At 38.0% G+C, this 20,191-nt stretch overlaps 1 protein-coding gene and 1 long non-coding RNA gene across 2 annotated transcripts; one reads left to right on the top strand and one right to left on the bottom strand.

Annotated features, from left to right (window-relative positions):
• Nucleotides 1-1,282: 1,282 nt before the first annotated feature.
• Nucleotides 1,283-5,323, bottom strand: LOC306905071. Its single transcript, XR_013787691.1, has 8 exons — nucleotides 5,203-5,323; nucleotides 4,782-4,845; nucleotides 3,957-4,000; nucleotides 3,568-3,659; nucleotides 3,213-3,248; nucleotides 2,834-2,920; nucleotides 1,697-1,729; nucleotides 1,283-1,428 (listed from the first exon to the last, which is right to left on the bottom strand). It is a non-coding gene; the product is annotated as an uncharacterized lncRNA (long non-coding RNA).
• A 239-nt stretch (nucleotides 5,324-5,562) lies between these two features.
• Nucleotides 5,563-19,939, top strand: usp46 (ubiquitin specific peptidase 46). Its single transcript, XM_079475199.1, has 9 exons — nucleotides 5,563-5,921; nucleotides 10,099-10,179; nucleotides 11,251-11,464; nucleotides 12,688-12,929; nucleotides 14,347-14,423; nucleotides 14,527-14,610; nucleotides 14,978-15,175; nucleotides 16,175-16,253; nucleotides 16,343-19,939. The coding sequence occupies exons 1-9, from the start codon at nucleotides 5,886-5,888 to the stop codon at nucleotides 16,442-16,444; spliced, it is 1,113 nt and encodes a 370-aa protein (XP_079331325.1). The 5' UTR covers nucleotides 5,563-5,885; the 3' UTR covers nucleotides 16,445-19,939.
• The last annotated feature ends 252 nt before the right edge of the window (nucleotides 19,940-20,191 follow it).

Genomic DNA, 20,191 nt, shown 5'->3' with positions numbered 1-20,191 from the left:
TCTGCCAAAACTGAATCAAATCTATGTTATAAAGGCATTTGAAATCTGACTTTTAAATGCAAATAACATTAGTTACCATGAAATGCATTTCGCTTTTTCTACACTATGAAATGACAGAATTGTCAATGAGAGTTTAAAAGAAGTTATAATCTATTTCTGTAGGTTTGACAAATATATTCACCCGTTTAGTCTAGCATGCTTCTTTTACGTGGCACTGGCCAGCAGAACTTTCCAAAGCAAAAGGAGGGCACATTGTGAAAGGTACAGGCCTATATGGCCATGTGTCAGTGTTTTGAACATTGTTTCCATGTGCACAAATGTGACCGATGGGCCTCTTTCCAGTTGTACTGTTTAGGTACGAGTTATTCATGTCTTATAACCTTTTTATTTGCCACTGTGATTCAAGTCAAGTTATTAAAACTGTTGGACCACGTCCCAAAAATTGGTCACCTTTATTCCGATAGGATTATGAACACCATGGAAAGAAATAAATGCTAGATTTATTAAGTATATCATGAAAGGTGGGTGTATGTAATTTCAAAAGGGAGAAAAAGTCCTAATTTTTATTTAATTAAACTTAGCACATATTTCAAAGGTAAAATGGCCAAATGTTAAAGTTATTATTTGAATTTAGGAGAACATATGCAAGCCATTGCACTGCTGTTCTCCTGAATCCTTGCATCTCCACATTTGACATGACATGCACTTTTGGTCATAAATAATTATCGGTCAGCCTTTATGCGTCACTTGGTATTACAAATATCAAACAAATGAAAAGTATTCAAAAGTGCTTGTCAACTGATGAGATCGTATTTAATCAATTAAAAATTATGATTTCCTGAAAAACTGCACATTTGGACAAAGGCTTTGGAGGGACAGTGATGATTTATATAAAAAAAAAGTGGGCCAGTAAAGATTTGGATGCCAAAGTAAAATCTGACTCATCTGGGCACTGTTGCAATTTGGTTCAATGACTTGTCAGACCATTGCAAGTTCTGCCTGCATCTTTACTTATTTTTATATCCAGCTAAAATAACAGTGATACTTTTGACAGGTTACCCTTAATCTCTGATTTTGATGACACCGAAGGTATGTACAGAACCAAATCCCTGGCCATGTTAACTGGATCTCTACTCATGTTCTGTTAAAATCCCAGAAAGCTCCAGTGATAATGTAATATGGCAAACACAGATGAATAAAAAACAATCATTGCCTGCAGTAACTTCATTATTTAAAAGGACTATCACCACGGACTTGTGTTCCATACAAACAACTACCAAAAGTAGGTTCTCTGTTTATTGGTAACAGACAACACAAATATGGTTTACAAGACAATCTTCACCTCTTATTTTACAGGGTAACCAAACATTGAAAATAGCAATAACATGTTGTTGACGCCACGATCAGAAGTTAAGCCATCAGTAGTATCTGTTAAAAAATACATTAAGACCAGGTCAAAAATAGAATGAGCAAAGTCTGCATACATTTCTATTCATTTTTCGTTGTGTGTCTTGCGACAGGATCCAGGCACAGAGATGATACCTCTGACCTAGGTTTTAGCAAGGGGTCACTATACCCCCCGTTATGGCCACTAGAGACACAGACAGCCTCCAGTGGGCAAGCATAGGAGGGCATCTCTCTGAGATAAGATTTTATTAGGAAAGACATTAAACATCTTAAATCATCAACCACTCACCTAAACAAATGACTGCAGTCCTCAGTTCTTAACCTGCACAAAAGAATAGACAGATGAGATTAAAGGATATAAACACGGCTAAAGGATATACAATTTTCTAAATTAACACGGCTAAATAATGTGTCTCACGACAGGATCCGAAGCAAGGAATAGCATGCCTGTACTTCAGGTTTTTGAGAGAATTAATCTACCCCCCGTGTTACTCATCGAAGACATGGCAGGTCTTACATGGGCGATAAAGGGGCCACCTGACAAAATTAGATCCAACTTCTTTAAAAGATTTTTAAGACTTATAAAAAAAACATTTAATACAGCACAACCAACTGCCTATTTTACTCCGAAAAATTAAAGAATCAAAACCTGACAAATATGACATACCCATTTGAGATGTATCGAAACCTTTTTCTTAATTTCCTTATCAAGCTCCAGCACTTCTCAGTGTGTTCGACTTTGTTCTGCCATACTATAATAACTCACTAGCTTCTCTGAAACTACTTTGATTTTTATGACACAAAATACAGAGGTATAGTATTAATGATATGAAACTACAGTTTTTACTTAACCACATTAAATAGCATACTAACATTTATAAATTAACTATAGCTAATCCTACGATTATGATACTCAATGCTTTAACAGGCTAACCAAACTCAAGATTTCATATCTGAGACAAATCACATTAAACTTACATTGACCCATCTTCTAGCTTCTGTTAATGCACACAGGAGGAGACGGTACACAAAACACTGTCGTAAATGCCCTGACCCGCAGATTGTTACGTGAGCAAGCAACTCCACAAAAATAATTTAATCACCAAATTAAAACACTATATTTAATGTTTTATGAAGTATTAAACTAAGGTCTCAATTTAAGACCTACCATAGGTGATAATCTTTTTTACTTTTAAGGTCATATAGTCTTAAGACTTAGGATCTCAGGCAACCCTGAAGAATGACATTAACATTTAAGCATTTGGCAGACGCTTTTATCCAAAGCGACTTACATTGCATTATCCTATACATTTGTATCTGCAATCCCCTGGGATCGAACCCACAACTTTGCGTTGTTAACGCAATGCTCCTACCACTGAGCTACAGGAAAGCATAAATGAAAAAGCTACAATTCAAACATCTTTACCTTTTTACTAAAGGATTACATTCTCCACAATCATCTGCCGAGGCACCCAATCACTGAATGTCCCAACGGTAAACCCATCAGTAGAAACTGTTAAAAAAGGGAGATCTCATTTAGGCAAAGTTACACGAATAAAAGTGAGCATAGCCTGCATAGATTTCTATCCACATTTCATTCTGTATGCGTTACGTGTGTGTCTTGCGACAGGATCCAGGCACAGAGATGATACCTCTGACCTAGGTTTTAGCAAGGGGTCACTCTACCTCCCGTTATGGCCACTAGAGACACAGACAGCCTCCAGTGGGCAAGCATAGGAGGGCATCTCCCTGAGATTAGCTGTGATTGGGAAAGACATTAACATCTTAAATTATCAACCACTCACCTAAACAAATGACTTAAGTCCTCGGTTCTTCTTTACCTGCACAAAAGAATAGACAGATGAGATTAAAGGATATAAACACGGCTAATGGATATAAAATTTTCTAAATTAACACGGCTAAATAATGTGTCTCACGACAGGATCCGAAGCAAGGAATAGCATGCCTGTACTTCAGGTTTTTGAGAGAATTAATCTACCCCCCGTGTTACTCATCGAAGACATGACAGGTCTTACATGGGTGATAAAGGGGCCATTTGATAAAGAACCAATTTAATACCACTTACAAGTTAATGATTCGAGTATGATTGACTCATGACCCACATTCAAGTATACAGTGAGAATGAAAAAACATCTTTACCTTTTTACTACTTTATAAGGATTAAATTTTTTCCAGTCATCCGCCAAGGCACCCAATCACTGAATGCACAACGGTAAACCCATCAATAGAATCTGTCAAAAAAAGAGAGATCTCATTTAGACAAGGTTACACATGAACTAAGTGAGCATAGCCTGCATAGGTTTCTATCCACATTTCATTCTCCATGCGTTATGCGTGTGTCTTGCGACAGGATCCAGGCACAGAGATGACACAACCTCTGACCCAGGTTTTAGCAAGGGGTCACTATACCCCCCGTTATGGCCACTAGAGACACAGACAGCCTCCAGTGGGCAAGCATAGAGGGCATCTCCCTGAGATTAGATTTGATGGAGGACAACAATAAATATCTTAAATTACCAACCGCTTACCTAACCAAATGACCGCAGTCCTCGGTTTCTCTGCCAGTAGTTACCTGCAAAAGAGGATAAACAGATGAGATTGGTTTCACATTTAGTTTGATTGCCTGGTCCGAACCCTACTACGATTGCTCGCCCTCCCCTTGCACTGGACTGCTGTCATATTATTTTTGGGTCGGAAACTCGGGTCGTTTGCATCATTATCCTGCAGCTGTTTACCCTGTCGCTTGAAACAACGGTGGGAGAAGGCGTCCAAATGCATAACATTGCTCGCTTATACATATATGTTTTAAACTGTTAGTTTTGTTTCAAACACTTCAGTTCATAGCCACACGCTAGTCTGTGAATGTACTGCAAATGCTCTGAAGAACGCTGAATGCGAACAGAAAGGAGATCGCCTATCCACCCATTTCTTGACGTCTCCATGGAGGTCACCATTACCACGTAGTGACTTCCTGTTTGATGCTCTGCACTTCCATTTGTTCCTATGATAGATGACATTTCTGTTAATGGTTAAAAATAAAGCTTCTCTGGGAATTTGTTTTGAAAAAAATCATTTGTAAGCGGACTTTGGTAAGGTTCGCGGGTGCGCACCTGGGTTGGGAAGACAGCGTTCACATCATCACCCAAAATAACACAACTCTGAAGTTTATCGAACCCGGGTGCGCACCAAAAGTGCTAGTGTGAAAATGACCTAATAGATGTCAAAACATTACAAAGATCAAAGATTTCTGCGAAGCAAGAATAAGTAAGCCAGTACTGCAGGTTTTCGAGGGTTCAGACGGTGCTCATAGCTCAAATATAAACTAGTTTTCAAATATATGAATTGTTTCTTACCTTCATGGTTACGTGTAAAGTAAGTGGTTGGATTTACTTCAGCCAGGAGGTTCAGATGACCAACCTAAAACAAAAACAAAGGTTTTAAAACATCCGCTGGCCATCAGGCCGCAGACTCGACACGTGCTGACAGGATGCTAAGGCCTTTCACTTGCACAGTGCAGCATAAAACAAAACGACAGTAACTACGATATTGTTCTGATTTAATGCTGCAAAAGCAATACCATTTTTAATACATCTTTTGTTTGACGAATACAACTTTTCTACACTTTCTCGGCATTTAAAAAATAAATTATAAACTAAACAGGCTATTTACTGAATCGCTTGCACATATATATATAATATATATATACAAACATCTGTCTATTACAACCATAACTGAAATATAAAAGTAAATAAACGTAGAAACAGTCTCACTCACCTAAACTCACGCTGCTACCGTTCATGTCGTCTGCTCCTCCGCAAAAGGAAGGCTAGAGAACGAAAGGAACACGTGTGCTCGGTAAAGGGAATTCTGGGAAATTTAAAGAGACAGGTTCCCGCTGTGAAATGAATGAACGACTTGTAAAATAACGTAAAGATTATCACAATAAATAATTCACGTATTATTTAGTTTACAGACTGCGTTGAACCTATATCCTTTTTTCAGGTAATGCTCGGGAAATTGGCATTGCGATGATTATTTACAGGGACACATTTTAAATGAACGCGTTTCACTCTCCATTGGTGAGTCGAGCTGTCAATCAACCTTAAAAACCGCGTCGTGTCGTAGGCACCAAATGCGCCAATCCCGGCTCAGAGGGCGGGGTTCGACCGCTAATCCAGGATGTAAGTGTGTCGTGTAGTACGCGCAACTGGCAAATATGTTTACAGTAAATATATTCGGCATTTTATCTTTAGTTACAGTGACCATGAGCGAAACGACTAGATGAAACCTGTTAGACGCGTATCTCTCGTTTTGATCGCACTGTGCACGAGCGGTGTGGATTGAATGGTCACTGATTGCTGTCCTCGGTGGGGATCGCAGCTTGGCCTGTCAGACTGCTCCTATTACAAGCATGTTTATTTCATAAAGATGGCAACGAGAGGCACCTCATACACTAAATGACTGTCAGAAATATCGCCTCCATTTGTAATATGGTGAGTATGAGTCCGAGTAGCGTGCTGGTTATCTCTTACGTAATGATGATGATGTTGATGGGTTCATTTACAGTCAGGTGCATTTATTAGCTGATGTCTGTATGAAGCGGCCCTATGTAATAACGCAATCACTTGACTATTTACATACTAGGCTAGCAAACTGATCTTGAATGTCTAATAAAGACGCGCTGTGTTAAAGGGAAAGACTAGCAATATTAGAGATGCCCCCTTGGTGTTCATATCTTGGTTTTAACCTTGTACGTGGAATCTGAGCTCTTAACATTTATAGAGGGAAATCTTATAAAGTGGTACCAAGAACTGCGTTTTAAAGGTCTCTTTATAAGTCTTGATCAGAAATGTTAGTGAGGTGCCTTCTAAAAAGTCAAGATGATATTGTGTATATAACTATATAAGGAAAAGATTATTTTGGGCTGCTGTCAATGAAACCACTTTGATCACAGCACAGTATAGTTTAGAAGGAAAGGGGAATCTTAATATAGTCCTTACACATTTCACACACTTTTCCTAAATTGTGCATCATAAAGAAAAAGGGTTAAAACGCTTAACGCCCGTTTCACACTGCACGTGTTGAGTAGTGCGTAGGGGGAGCGGGATCCGCGTGTAGGGAAAAAGTGCGGCGTCCCAATTCGCCTATTTATAGTGTTCACACCAAATGTGGTAAGTCGCGCTAATCGCATGTAGTTGAATATTTTGAGTTAACACACTGCATTACGGATGCGAATTCCCGTCATGGGAGGGGCTTCTGCCAGGCGGATCCAGTCATGTTGCGAAATGGCTGACATGGATTTTGTTGAGAGGGTAGCTGCACATTATGTGCTACGGAAGGCTGAAGAACGACGTATACTTGTTCGGCGCCGTGTCTGGGTCCATTATATCCTTCGGAGGCGCAGTCCTTCATTGTTGTTTGGATTTCTGCCTCCGCTCGCTATGTCATAATCACGGCCCTACTAGAGCAAGCTCCTGATTGGTTAACGTGGCACGAATTTTCACCAAAGTTTAGAGTTTTCAATAGACCTACTTGCGGCGCGATTCGCACCGCAAGTAGGTCTATCGCATCTTTGCAGTAAAGATACGTCATGCGCCATCGTGCTTCTACACATACTACGTCTTCTGTGTGATTCAGTCAACCATGGGTATTTTTACGATATATGATTAATCAAAACGTAAAAAGGGTTTATTTTCATCACATAAACCTTTGTTTTATGTTTAGGGCGAGTGGTTGATGGATGGCTAGATAAATGGATAGAAAAAACATGACTTTGAATTGAAAATAAAATGATATTCCTTTTCAGGACTAAACACAATAGATGAAAAGAACATACTATTTAAATTATATTTTATCTGTAGTTTTGATGTTATGATGGTACTTCAAAACACTGGTTGCTTCAGTGAAGTTGTATTAGCTTAGCCTATTTAAAGTTTCAAAATAACTTGCCAAATAACTTGCCATCCATTCCAGTGGCCGATGAAACTGCCTCACATGCCTTTTCTTTAGCATTCATGTCTTTCATGTCACTTTGTATTTCTCTACCCCAATAATTAGCTGGATGTTATCCATCGCTCTGCGGTCCTGTACTTTCTGGACCACCTGCTTGTCACTTTCTGCTTATAAGCTCCTTCCTCACCCAAAATAAACACTGTAGAATATTTGCACTACACAACATTTTAACTTTTATTGCTTAATTAAACACATAACATAAATAAAAAATGGTTATGGTGACATTACTGCATTTCTGTGTTAATTCATGTTCATTTTGAGCATGATGGCATCACTTTAAAACAGTTTGTGCTGTACAGCAAATATAGACTCGATGCGCAAACGATCGCTGCACTGACGTACGGCAACGCATCCGCGTGCTGTGTGAATGATCAAATCCGCTAACATGGGCACGTGAAAAAATATGCAGCGCACACGGAGTATGTGTGAAACAGGCGTTATGTTTGCTAATGACGTAATATCAGTTTGAAGGTTTTAAAATGGCTAATATAAGCATATGGAGTTTCAGGTGGATATCTCTGTTAGTGCTTGAATTTTTCAGTCAATGTCTTAAAACATTCATTTTGATGGTTGATGGTTTGATGTACTCCTACATGTTTGTACTTATGTGAATGCTCATTTATATGCTCTGGCAGATTTCTAAGCAAAAAAACATTCTTTTTGAGGACAAAGAGAAAATTACCCCTAAAGTCAAGCGTGGCCAAAAGTATCTTGATATTGTTTTGACAACATAATTCCATGCCGTTTTTCAAGTCCTTTGAGCTCAGAGCATCTGATAGCTCTCATGAAGGAACGCGGACCATTAAATGCTCGTTGTTCATTTTCATGGCCTTAATGTTCAGGTAAAGTCTATCGCACACAAAGCAGTATTTATATTGCAATGGTCAGTACAGGTCTATTAGTGCCAGATATAAAGGATAGCGTGGATTCATATTTCCATGAGATAAAAAGGATGCTGTCTTACCCGGGTCAATAACACTAGACTAGACTTTACAATGCACTGATTGCGACTATTTCTGTCTTTCAACTGTCAGTCAAGGTTCCCCTGGTTTGCGTCTTTGATCTCTGTCTCAGATCTGAACTGATGTAATCGTTTCCTGCTTTTTGTTCATTCTTCAAAGATACTCAAGTTCTAATGTTCAGGTATAATAAAGCAGACATTTACTGGCATTTGACAGTATCCGTGACATTCTGGAACACTGTTAGAAATTGACTTATTTTTCAAAAAGGGAAACATTTCATTAGGGGACCTTTTCATTTCTTAAGACTTTTTCCTACTATCGACGGTTTCAAAGCAACAACATAAACAAACAAACAATACTGTGTGCATGTACGCTTTTGGGGACCAAACTTTTTTTAACAGTCCTGTTTTATTATTTTTGAAATCAAGCAAAAGTAATAACAAGTAAATTACGTTAGATAGCAAGTTAAAAGTATGTCCAGTATTGTTTTGGGTTAACAGTAGAAGAACCGTTACTTGGCTAAACTAAAATGCGACCCATTCACAACAAAATGTTTATTTACTCAATTTAACATCAAATAAAATTCAGCAAGTGATTTATTGAATACACATATTATACAATGAAATATGAAAATAAAGGAATATTCAAATGAATTGGTGAAATTATAAGTCACGAGCTAGACCGACCAACAAATACATATGTGTCTGCGTCTGATGAAACCGCCTATATAAACTTAATAGCATGCTAGGCATGTTTATCGTATGTCAAGCTCTTTAATAAATAAGGGATAATGTACCTGTAGCTGGTTGCTATCACAGAATAAACCCAGACGGGATGATCAGGACCTTACATGAGGCAGACTTCAGAATCAAGTATTCCAGAGACCCGTGTAATAAAATCAGTGGGTTTTAATAATTTCTCAATTTGAATCATTGTGGTTGGCTGTTAGGTAAATACATTTTTTACCAGAGCACTTTTGATACATGAGGTTCATACCTTTATGATCAACAAAGATACATACATGTTTATGTCTGTGGCCTAATTCAGCAGTTTAAAGGAAGCAACTTGAGTCGTATTGTACTGGAGCCAAGGTGAAACTCTGAACTTGTCCTGCTGATTCAGTTACATTGTCATTGGTTCTCATTCAGCAGTACTATCTGGATGGTTGTTTCATTTCTTATGAAGAAGTTCTGCCTCTGACGGGCAGTTTTCCTGCCATAGAGCTGTTACCCCTTCTCTTTCACTCAATGAAACTTTCACTAAAACACTTGATGCTTTGGGGCTATGAGCTAAATACGACACGACATTCATGAATCAGATCATGTTGTATATAGCTAGACCATTTTGCAAGATGTAAACAATGGTGCGGAAGCGCTTCCAATTTCCGTCTTTTTTTATTTTTGTGATCTGCACTGTTTGTCACAAATACACAAAAATGCAAAATACTTACATTGCCTCAGGGTCAAAAATATTTAATACAAATTTGTATTAAGTATATTTATTTGTATAAAAAATATTTATGCATGGTATATTTGCTTAATTTTCCGAACATTGGCAGGTTTGTGGACCCTCTTTTGGGCCCTGTTCAAATGACTTGGTAAAAATAAGACGTATTACAGCTGTGTGTGCGCACACTACGTATCAAAAGGTGAAATATGGCTGATACAACTCTCTATCTGTCTTTTTCTCTTCACAGGGCACCAATGCCTCTGCTCTGGAGAAAGACATTGGTCCAGAGCAGTTTCCCATTAATGAACACTACTTTGGATTGGTCAATGTAAGTCCATATCATATTGAACCATATCAACTCATTACTCTTAAGTTAACAGATGGATGTGCCCATTATTATGAACATGTATTTTTGTTACTTCAGATAGCACCTCATGGATACTAACATAATAAATAGATGATGGTTCACGTCTTGTCTTTCCACATTCTTGTGAGAGTTGTTTATTTATAGTCCTCTGCAAAAAACATTAGCATTTTATTTTTACTGGAGGGCAGGTCAGCTTGACAAAGCAGATTTTATTGCTGAATCCATTACCTGCAGATGATATGAATAATGAAGGATGCTTATTGTCCTGGTTATTCCAGAGCAGCGACCATCACATGCGTGACGGAACCTTAAAATTTGGTGAATTGTCTGGAGATTCACAGAAATTAGGTCACGATTATTAACATTTTTATTGCAACTTGTTTTGAGTCGAAGGAGAAGTATGCTTTGTGTAATAAGAACTGCAAGAGGGAATCTCACATCCCAAAGCAATAAGTTATTTTATGAGTCTCTGTGTTTGGTGTTGGAATGGGGACATACTGTTAACACGTGTCAGTCCATCTTTGTGCCATTTCTGTTACTTTTTGAAGATGAAAACATTTATTTTTCTATAAAATTGTGCCTGATGAACAGCTGTGCCTAATAAAAAACACATATTTTCTTTCATCTCTCAAGTGCAATGAAGCTCAAAGTAAAAACCAGTGTCAGGATAAATGCTCAGAAAAAGGCATTGGAAACCAAAACAATGTCCCACTGTCAAGACACCAACAAGTGGTTTCGTTGTAGCCTGCATGGGTCACGTTTTTAAAAAGCATTTGATCCCACCATTATGTGATTTCAGCCCTTTGATTTCCTTTTAGCGCTAAGGAGTAAGTCTCATTGGTATTTCTGTTGTTCCACATTTGGTCAGGCTCTCCCCGTTTCACCCACGCTTGCTTTACTGGCATGCCTCAAGCATGCGATGTTCCTGATTTTATCTCTCATTTTCATAAATCAATTTTAATAGTGTCCCAAGTATCTTTTGTTGGTTTACAACTGATCCGCTTAACAGTAAATCTCTCTCCCTTTCTGCAGTTTGGAAACACGTGTTACTGTAACTCCGTGTTGCAGGCTCTGTATTTCTGCCGGCCGTTCAGGGAGAATGTGTTGGCGTATAAAGTCCAGCAGAAGAAGAAGGAAAACCTTCTCACTTGTCTGGCCGACCTCTTCCATAGCATTGCCACGCAGAAGAAAAAGGTTGGGGTGATCCCTCCTAAGAAGTTCATCTCACGTCTGCGGAAGGAGAACGGTGAGGGTACCGGGGGTTTAGCTGGTTAGCGCTATTATGTGGCAATAAAATAAATGTATTTTTTAATTACAAAAGTTCTGTGCCACACAAATGTACATTTTATTTATTTACTTATAACCATTTAGGTTGTGTCTGGATTGTACAGCCAATCATTTCTAGGGTTTTAAAGGGATAGTTCCACAAAAATAATCAAATAATGATAATAATAAGGGATGCACCGATATCATCCTGTATGATACAATGCTCATGTACTCGTACTGGTAAAATGTAAACCTCATGTGACATAACTGAGAAATTTGCTATGAAAGTTCTCACTGTGTTGTGAAAAGGTACAGACATCGGTATCGGCAAGTACCAGAAAAAAATCGGTACTCTGTCTTTAAAAAATGGTATTGGTTCATCCCTAATAATAATAATATTGTGATGATAATATATTAATATAAATTAGCATCATAAATATTCTTCCTTTAATATTGACTAAATAAAATTATATTGGTTTAGAATAACAAGTAAATGTAACAAATGTTTACAAGTTTAATTTTCCATGTTTTGTTGCCTGAACGATTGATACTCTGTTACACAACATTAAAACAATATTGATTTTGTTCACGTCAAATAAAAAAATGGCCATTAATTTGTCAGTCCACACATAACTGCTAGACTGTCTTCGGGTAAGCTCTGAATGTTACACATATGTGCTGAAAACCTGTGGAAAATGTCAAGTCTGTAAGTGTTCTTCATGTCTGTTATTGAGCAACTTTATGAAGGCAAAAGTTGATCGATAGTAAAGATTTGATCATGATAGCATGAGCTCATAGTAATCTAGATGTAGCTCAGGACTATGTGAAAATGAGACAGTAATCCTCTGTGTCATATGCTGAATGAGAAGCAGGTGTAAGAGATCAGGTGTGTGCGTGCATGCTTGTGTGAGGGAGGGATCATATGTAGCATAAAAGGGGATTTGTTTCTCGGTCTCATTCCTTCAATGAATTAACAATACAGACCTCTATAAGAGAGACTTCTCTTTACCACACACTCACACATAACTGAATGTATGATTTCACATGTGGTGTGTGACTACAGATTGCTCCAAATAAGATAACTCTAGGAAACACAATTTTCTTCTTTACTCGTCATCATTATTTCTCGTATATTCTGCAGAGTCATAAATATAATGGCTTTGTATCATGTGATGGGTAGCTAATATTGCACTCTCCCTACAGACCTGTTTGATAACTACATGCAACAGGACGCCCATGAGTTCCTGAACTACCTGCTGAATACGGTGGCTGACATCCTGCAAGAAGAGAAGAAACAGGAGAAACAGAACGGAAGGATGAAGAACAACGGCACTGCCATCTCCACGGAAACTGAGCCAGAACCGAACAAGGCCGAGCCCACCTGGGTTTACGATATCTTCCAGGGCACGCTGACCAATGAGACGCGCTGTCTCAACTGTGAGACGGTATGAGCTTTGTATGTGTGTTGTGTTTCATGGCATTTACCTCAAACACACAGGACATATCAGTTTTGTTGATGTATTTCATTTATGCATTTGGCAGACGCTTTTATCCAAAGCGACTTCCATTATCCTATACATTTAAACATAGGTATGTGCAAAAAATCCCCTGGGATCGAACCCACAACCTTGCGTTGTTAACACAATGCTCTTACCACTGATTTAATGAAAGCCTGTATATTCCGGATGGTCTTTTTTTTATTAGACACTGAACCGATCACTTAAATGTGCAATTTACCCCAATATTAAAATGTTCTCATCATTTACTCACCCTCATGGCATTCCAAACCTGTATGATTTTCTTGTTTCTGAAGAACACAAAAGAAGATATTTTGAAGAACGTTGGTAAACAAACAACATTGAACCCCTTGACTTCCATTGTATGGACACAAAAGCACGGAGACATTTCTCGAAATATCTTCTTTTGCGTTCTCCAGAAGGATATTAATATACATGTTTTGACCCACATGAGGGTGAATAACAGATGACATCATTTTCATTTTATATAAGGTGAACCATCCCTTTTAGGTGCAGGCGAAAACATGAACACGGGGTGATTTGAGGAGCATCTTTTGTATTTGAACTAATAGCTAATAGCGATATAACAAATTTCCATATATATACAGCTGAGAAAGAAGCTGATCTAAAACCAAAATACGCATTTAATCGGGACACTGCATCGTAATCACATTGTGAGGGAAATGGAGATTCAAGTATCTCTTATTGAAAGACACTATCATATTCCACACAAGAGGAATTGGGTTTATGCATAATAACAAGAAGATTGCTTACAGCAGGGGACAGATTTGTTGCGGTGGAGTTCTGATTATTATTATTTTTCATAAAAGCACACAGAAGGGTCTTATAAAACAACATTCAGACAATCATCTAAACTGTTCCGCCTGAGGAAAGAAACCACCTTTTGATTTGGCCCACTTTTCAGTCATCTGTTTATTAACCCACTATATTTTTACATTAACACACAGTTTCTCCCTGCGGTCAGCTACTTGCGTGCTAACACACGCATTACACTCACTCACATCTTTATGTAATTTACTGTAAACGCACAGTCAGGACAACAGAGTGCAACCTGTTCAAACCTTAAACAGTTAAAAGTGTCCGTAAGAAAGGGGATCATCTAGACGCCTGGTAAACATCTCTGAAGAAATGAGTTCCCGGTTACTCTGACCTAAGAAGTCTGGCTCTTTAACTGGAATTGAAGATCTGAAGAGATTTGCGAACGGGGTGAAGAAGGGTTTTCTGTTTGTACTTCTGACAGGCACTGTCCTGAAATGACCTACGCAGGTTTTCTTGTCTGCATGTAAAATACTCGTGAACTCACATCCCCTTTCATTTTTTACAGGTCAGTAGCAAAGACGAAGACTTCTTGGATTTGTCTGTAGATGTTGAGCAGAACACTTCAATAACACACTGTCTAAGGTACACATATACCTACACAACCCACACTCCCCATTCTTAGTCCTTCCGATATGTTTTGCGTGTTTAATGTAGTCATTCTGTTTTTGTCCGATGGCTCTTATAGGGACTTCAGTAATACAGAGACCCTTTGCAGTGAGTATAAATACTACTGTGAGACGTGCTGTAGCAAACAAGAGGCACAGAAACGGTCAGTATGAGCAGATCTGCGTTTCATATGCTGTGATACTACATGGTTGTATCTAAAATAGGGGATGCTTCACCTGAAAAATATTCTGTCATCAATTATTCACCGTTATGTCATTCAAATCCTGTATATGACTCTTATCTGTGAAACACAAAAGAAGATATTTCTCGGTGGTTTAATATCCATGCAATGGAAGTCAATGGGGTCCCAAATTGTTTGGTCACCAACATTCTGCAGAATATCATCTTCTGTGTTCTGCATAAGAAAACAATTTAGCCCTTTAAGGAAAAACTGAATCTAATTATACACATGTGGTGGTGTCCATGTGCTAAGTGTTTTCCTGTGACCTGTGTGCTCATGTGTGTTGCAGCATGTGTGTAAAGAAGCTTCCTATGATTTTGGCTCTTCATTTAAAGCGGTTTAAGTACATGGAGCAACTGCATCGCTACACTAAACTGAGCTATCGGGTGGTGTTTCCGCTGGAGCTCCGCCTCTTCAACACCTCTGTAGATGCCGTCAACCTCGACCGCATGTACGACCTCGTCGCTGTGGTGGTCCACTGCGGCAGGTATGAGAACTGTCAAACGTGTATACAAACAGTCTTAGAGCTGCATGCCATTGAGGCGCATCATGTCATGTGTCTTATAAATATACAGTTGAGTGTATAAGCAGTCTCAACACACTGTGGAGGGATCAATGAACACAAAGATCAGGATTGCCAGCTTTTGTAGGAAAACCTGCCCATCAAACTAGCCCAAAAAATGAACACCACAACTCAAAATTCACCAAACTCATACATAATATACATATTTTACAGTCACTGTTATGCATTAAACACTTTTAACACACAGTCAATGAAAATAATTGTAAAGCATAATGATAATGATTGACATATATTTTTATTTATTTAACCATACTCTTACCCTGAGATTTACAGCTGATAACCAAAAATCCTTTTTTACAACTATTTGAATGAAATATTTACCAATTTATTGTCCAATTCAGTTTGCCAGGAGGTGGCAACCCTGACTACTTAGATTTCGTACAGTATGGGAAATTATTATTTTCTTTTAAAAAACAACAATAAATTATATTTCATTTTAACTTCTGTACTGAGATTTATAGCCTGACATAATGTTAGGAATTAACATGGATTTGATTGGGTCATGTCAAGTTAAGCATGGGAAGCTATAATATTATTTGTTAAAATTAACATTCGATTACCATGAAAAAATATTGTTGCTGTGCTTTCAAAGCCTTGTATGTCCAAATCTGCTTTTTTGGGGAATTGGAAAAAGTTTTATTTATTAAATACTGTCTTGTCAATTATTTTTAAATACTTATTTTTGTTAGATGTTTACAAAACCCAGTGGCAAACATAAAGGGTGACTAATAATAATGATTTATGTCAAAAAAGAGATGAAGGTTACAGAAGGACAGCGGCGATATATTTCATAAAATATTAAATGTTATCTTTAAAAGCTAATCTGGAGTTTTATGAATGCTGACACTTTGCATTTGACAGCACCTGACATTTTGTGACCATGCCTGTATGTTTTTGTATTAGTGGACCAAACAGAGGGCATTACATCACCATTGTCAAGAGTCATGGCTTCTGGTTGCTGTTTGATGATGACATCGTGGAGGTATGCACCTTAATGTTAGACACTGTCTAAACTGTCCTGCACACAGACTATATAGTTTCTCTTACCATTTCTTATTCTGTCCATGCTAGAAAATTGATGCTCAGGCAATTGAAGAGTTCTACGGCTTGACCTCTGACATCTCCAAGAACTCTGAGTCGGGATACATCCTGTTCTATCAATCCAGAGAATGAAGGAACCAAGCGGGAAATCGATTCAAGGAGGAAAAGAGCGCATCAAAAGGAAAGGGGCATACTCATCTCATACTCAGGGTCTTCAGCTTAGACTGGGTGCCAAAAGCCCTCTGTAATTTTCCAACACGACATTTCCCATACATCTTTGAATCTGACCCCAAGTCAGTCACCTGCATCTGGAAGGCACTTTATAAACAAAAACAACAATAACACAAAACTAACATGTAACCACATTATTTAACTACAGTACTCGTCGAAACTTGAAGGAATTAAACGCTCCAACAGGAGCAAAAACGCTCCTAACGGACTTGGTACAAGAATCACTATTTCAGATCGTTCGGTGCACAGGAAAGTGCCTCTCATCCTGGATACACGAAACAAAGGAAGATGGTTTCTTTCTGGGTCCCTGGCTTAGGGTCAGTGATCAGAGACCCAGTTTAGGATCACCATGTTTCTGTATTGTGACGCACATCCTTTGGTTTTCTGTCTTACAAAGCCTCTTAGACACCATCAGTAGCTGACACATCAGCCGATGGGCTGTATGCACTGTGTGCTTGGTTTGGATTTCAGTATGTTGTGGGAATTGTTGACTCGGAGCGTGTTAAGTGAGTGAGTGTTTGCGGGTGTATTTGTTTTGCAGAGATTCAAATGTGTGTGTGAGCGTTTGGACAGTAAACGCAGAATGCTGCTCTCCAATGACTTCACAAAGAAATAGACCGTGCAACCAATTAGAGAGTTTGAAGTGACTGAAGTTTTTGCCTCACATTTTTCAAAGAAGAGTGCTATTGAAGGCTTGTTCTCTTCCGGCAACAATGAAAAAGCTCATCGTTGTCCAAATGCTGCTTCTCTCTCCTACAGTCTTTCATTCTTATCTAACTCTGTTGTTATCTAACTTCCATTGTAGTTAGTGGCCTTACATAGAAATGTGCTTTAGTAACCCCGCAGTTGGCCAGGTTTTTCTGGTTCAGTCTAGCTCTGTTCTTGTCTAGTCTTACTCAGTCTTGCGTGCTGAAATCTCTGCCCGTAGCCAAACTGGCTTCACAGCCTGCTTCTGTTGGGATTAGTTATAGATGATGTCATCGAGTCGACACAATTTCAAGACTATGTACATTTTTGTGTTTGTTGGCCAGATGGTTTTTAATAGAAACAAGGTTTATTTAAATTTTCACGTAACTAATATATTGTATAAATCTCTTTAAAGGAATAGTTGTTGGACTTGTTTTGTTTAATCGCCCTCATGCCATCCTAGATGGTATATGACTTTTCATTCTTCAGTTAAACACAAACAAATCATTTTATATTTAAATGCTATCATGTTATCTCTTGGAAGGCGATCAAAATGGTCCATCATCTCTCAATCCTTAATAAAATGACGGTAAATGAAAATTCTGTCATCATTTGCTTGCCCTCAAATTGTTCCAAAACGGTAAAAAAATATTTGTTTTGTTGAACACAAAGAAAGATGTTTTCAAAAAATGTAAAAAACGAATCCGTTCTGGGGCACCATTGACCACCATAGTAGTTTTTACCCTACTTTGGCAGTCAATAGTGCCCTGGTACCGTTTTGTTACAAACATATTTCCAAATGTCTTCGTTTTAATCAGAACAATGACATGTACACAGAATTTTCATTTTTGGGTGAACTATCCCTTTAAAGTAATCCAAATTACTTTCGTTGGTTAATAAATGTCTTCCGATACGTTTGTTAGAGAAAATTATTAACATTTTGTTTAGCGAAGCGGGTTGTCTGGCGAAATTTCAAATTGCATTTCGGCAGAACTTCGATAACTAGTCATGAGATGCGAGAACCAATGAGATGTGAAGTTACAGTATCAATGTGCTGCCCTATCTGCCATGTTTTAACTAAAAAAAGTCATATATTTATATCTGGGATGAAATGAGGGTGAGTAAACGATGAAAAACACATTTTTTTCTTTGGGTGAACTATTCCTTTAACCTGACATCAGATTTGGTCATTGCTCTGGTAGGAGAGACTTGAAATAGAACAGCAGGAGGCCTGACATTACCGTAATGCAGCCGGTTAACCTCAGCTTTGGATTTCATCACAGGATACGCTAAAACATGACCGTTGAGATAACAACACGCACAATTATTTAAACATTGTAATAGGGATGGCATTTATTTGAAAGGGCTTTTACTGTTTAAGAGTATTTTCTTGTCAGGAGGAACTATGAAGAATTTGATTCAAGGAGACCGGTCGACAGCCTGATTAGAAGAGAAGAGCTCTTTTAGGTGCAATACAGGGAAACAATGAACATTCCGTTTTATTTGATCTTTATTTGAATACACTAGCAACCAATTTGTATATTTAGGTATATGTTTGAGGAATTGGAGGTATGTGACATTTTTATCTCTTAGAAATAAAATGGTTTACCAGAAACATGGTACTCTGAGGAAATCTATTCACGACACATTCAGCATTCAGATATTTCAGCAGGGTAAAATAAGAAACGGTTAACCGTTTGAGGATGTATGGACATCTGTAGAGCTCATTTTAGATCTGTAGTACCAACGACATTGTTTATTATATCAAATGTGTAACTATGTTACTAAACTACTACTTGCAATAGTATATGAACACTGTTTAATAACAACACAATGTAAGACTGACTATGCAGCGTTAAAGTTTTTTGTCAGATGCTGACTAAGTTTGGATGGTAGTTCTTTTATTTGCATTGTTTTGCTTTTTTTTAAAGTGGCCGTGTAGAGGAAGTTTGGCGTTTGTTTTTGTGTTTTTTATTGGTTCTATGACCACATTTCACTCCCCTTGCTCATATTTTTGTGAAGTTGATATGCAAGTTATCAAAATGAACAATAATGTGCCAAAATAATAGGAAACTGTCACACTTTCTCCTTCAAACTGGATCACAAAAGAGAGAAATAGTTTTAGTGTACTTATGTCACGAAATTGTACATAGACAATAAGTAGACATATTTGTTAGGAGGAAATTATATTTTTAATAGGTAGATGATTCTATAACAAAGCACCTATTTGCATGGGGAGAAAATGAAGCATCGGTATGCTTTCATTAGGGTCCATTATGGCGACCTGGGTCATTCGAAGATAGTTCTGTAAAGTAGCCTATTAATTCAATAGTTTGTGCTCGCATATGAAATGAGAAGTACTGTAACTGCTTAATACTGTGGATTGAATCCCCACACACATTCATGAACATCTCAAGACATCGTGTGGAATCTTAACACCGTTATTACAATGACCTTGTATGCAAAACACACCTGTCTGTTTTGTCCCCTATTAATGTGAGTCTGTATTTATTTAGGTGCAGAAAAGATATATAAAATGTATGTGTGTCTGAGTGAGATATACCAGGACTCGAACTCTGATGGAAAGTGTGATAACTGCAAGTGCACTTTATCATAGCAGAACCAAAAAGGTTTCTCGTAGGAACTGAAATCCTGAGATTCTTTTGGTTTATTTCCTCTCTTTAATAAATAAAATGCAACTTTACCAGCTGTGGCTCATCGTTACTTTATATTCATTTGTTTGTTTGTCCTCTGTGTTCTTTTTTATGATTGTTCTGCTCTTTGTCGAAGCTACGAGTGTTATTACCTTCTCCTCTCTGACTAACAAGATCAAATGTGGTAATTTTGTTCAAAGACACAAAGGACCTCGGGCAGAGAAAGAGACAGAGAGAGAGAGTGAAAAGAGGAAAGAAGCAACTCATCAAGAGATTAGAATGACGAGAAATAAAGAACCAGATTTAC

Source organism: Barbatula barbatula, assembly GCF_947034865.1.
Source record: "Barbatula barbatula genome assembly, chromosome: 15".
NCBI classification, from domain to species: Eukaryota; Metazoa; Chordata; class Actinopteri; order Cypriniformes; family Nemacheilidae; genus Barbatula; species Barbatula barbatula.
The sequence above is the reverse complement of the archived record's forward strand: the minus strand, read 5'-3'. Positions and strand labels throughout refer to the sequence as shown.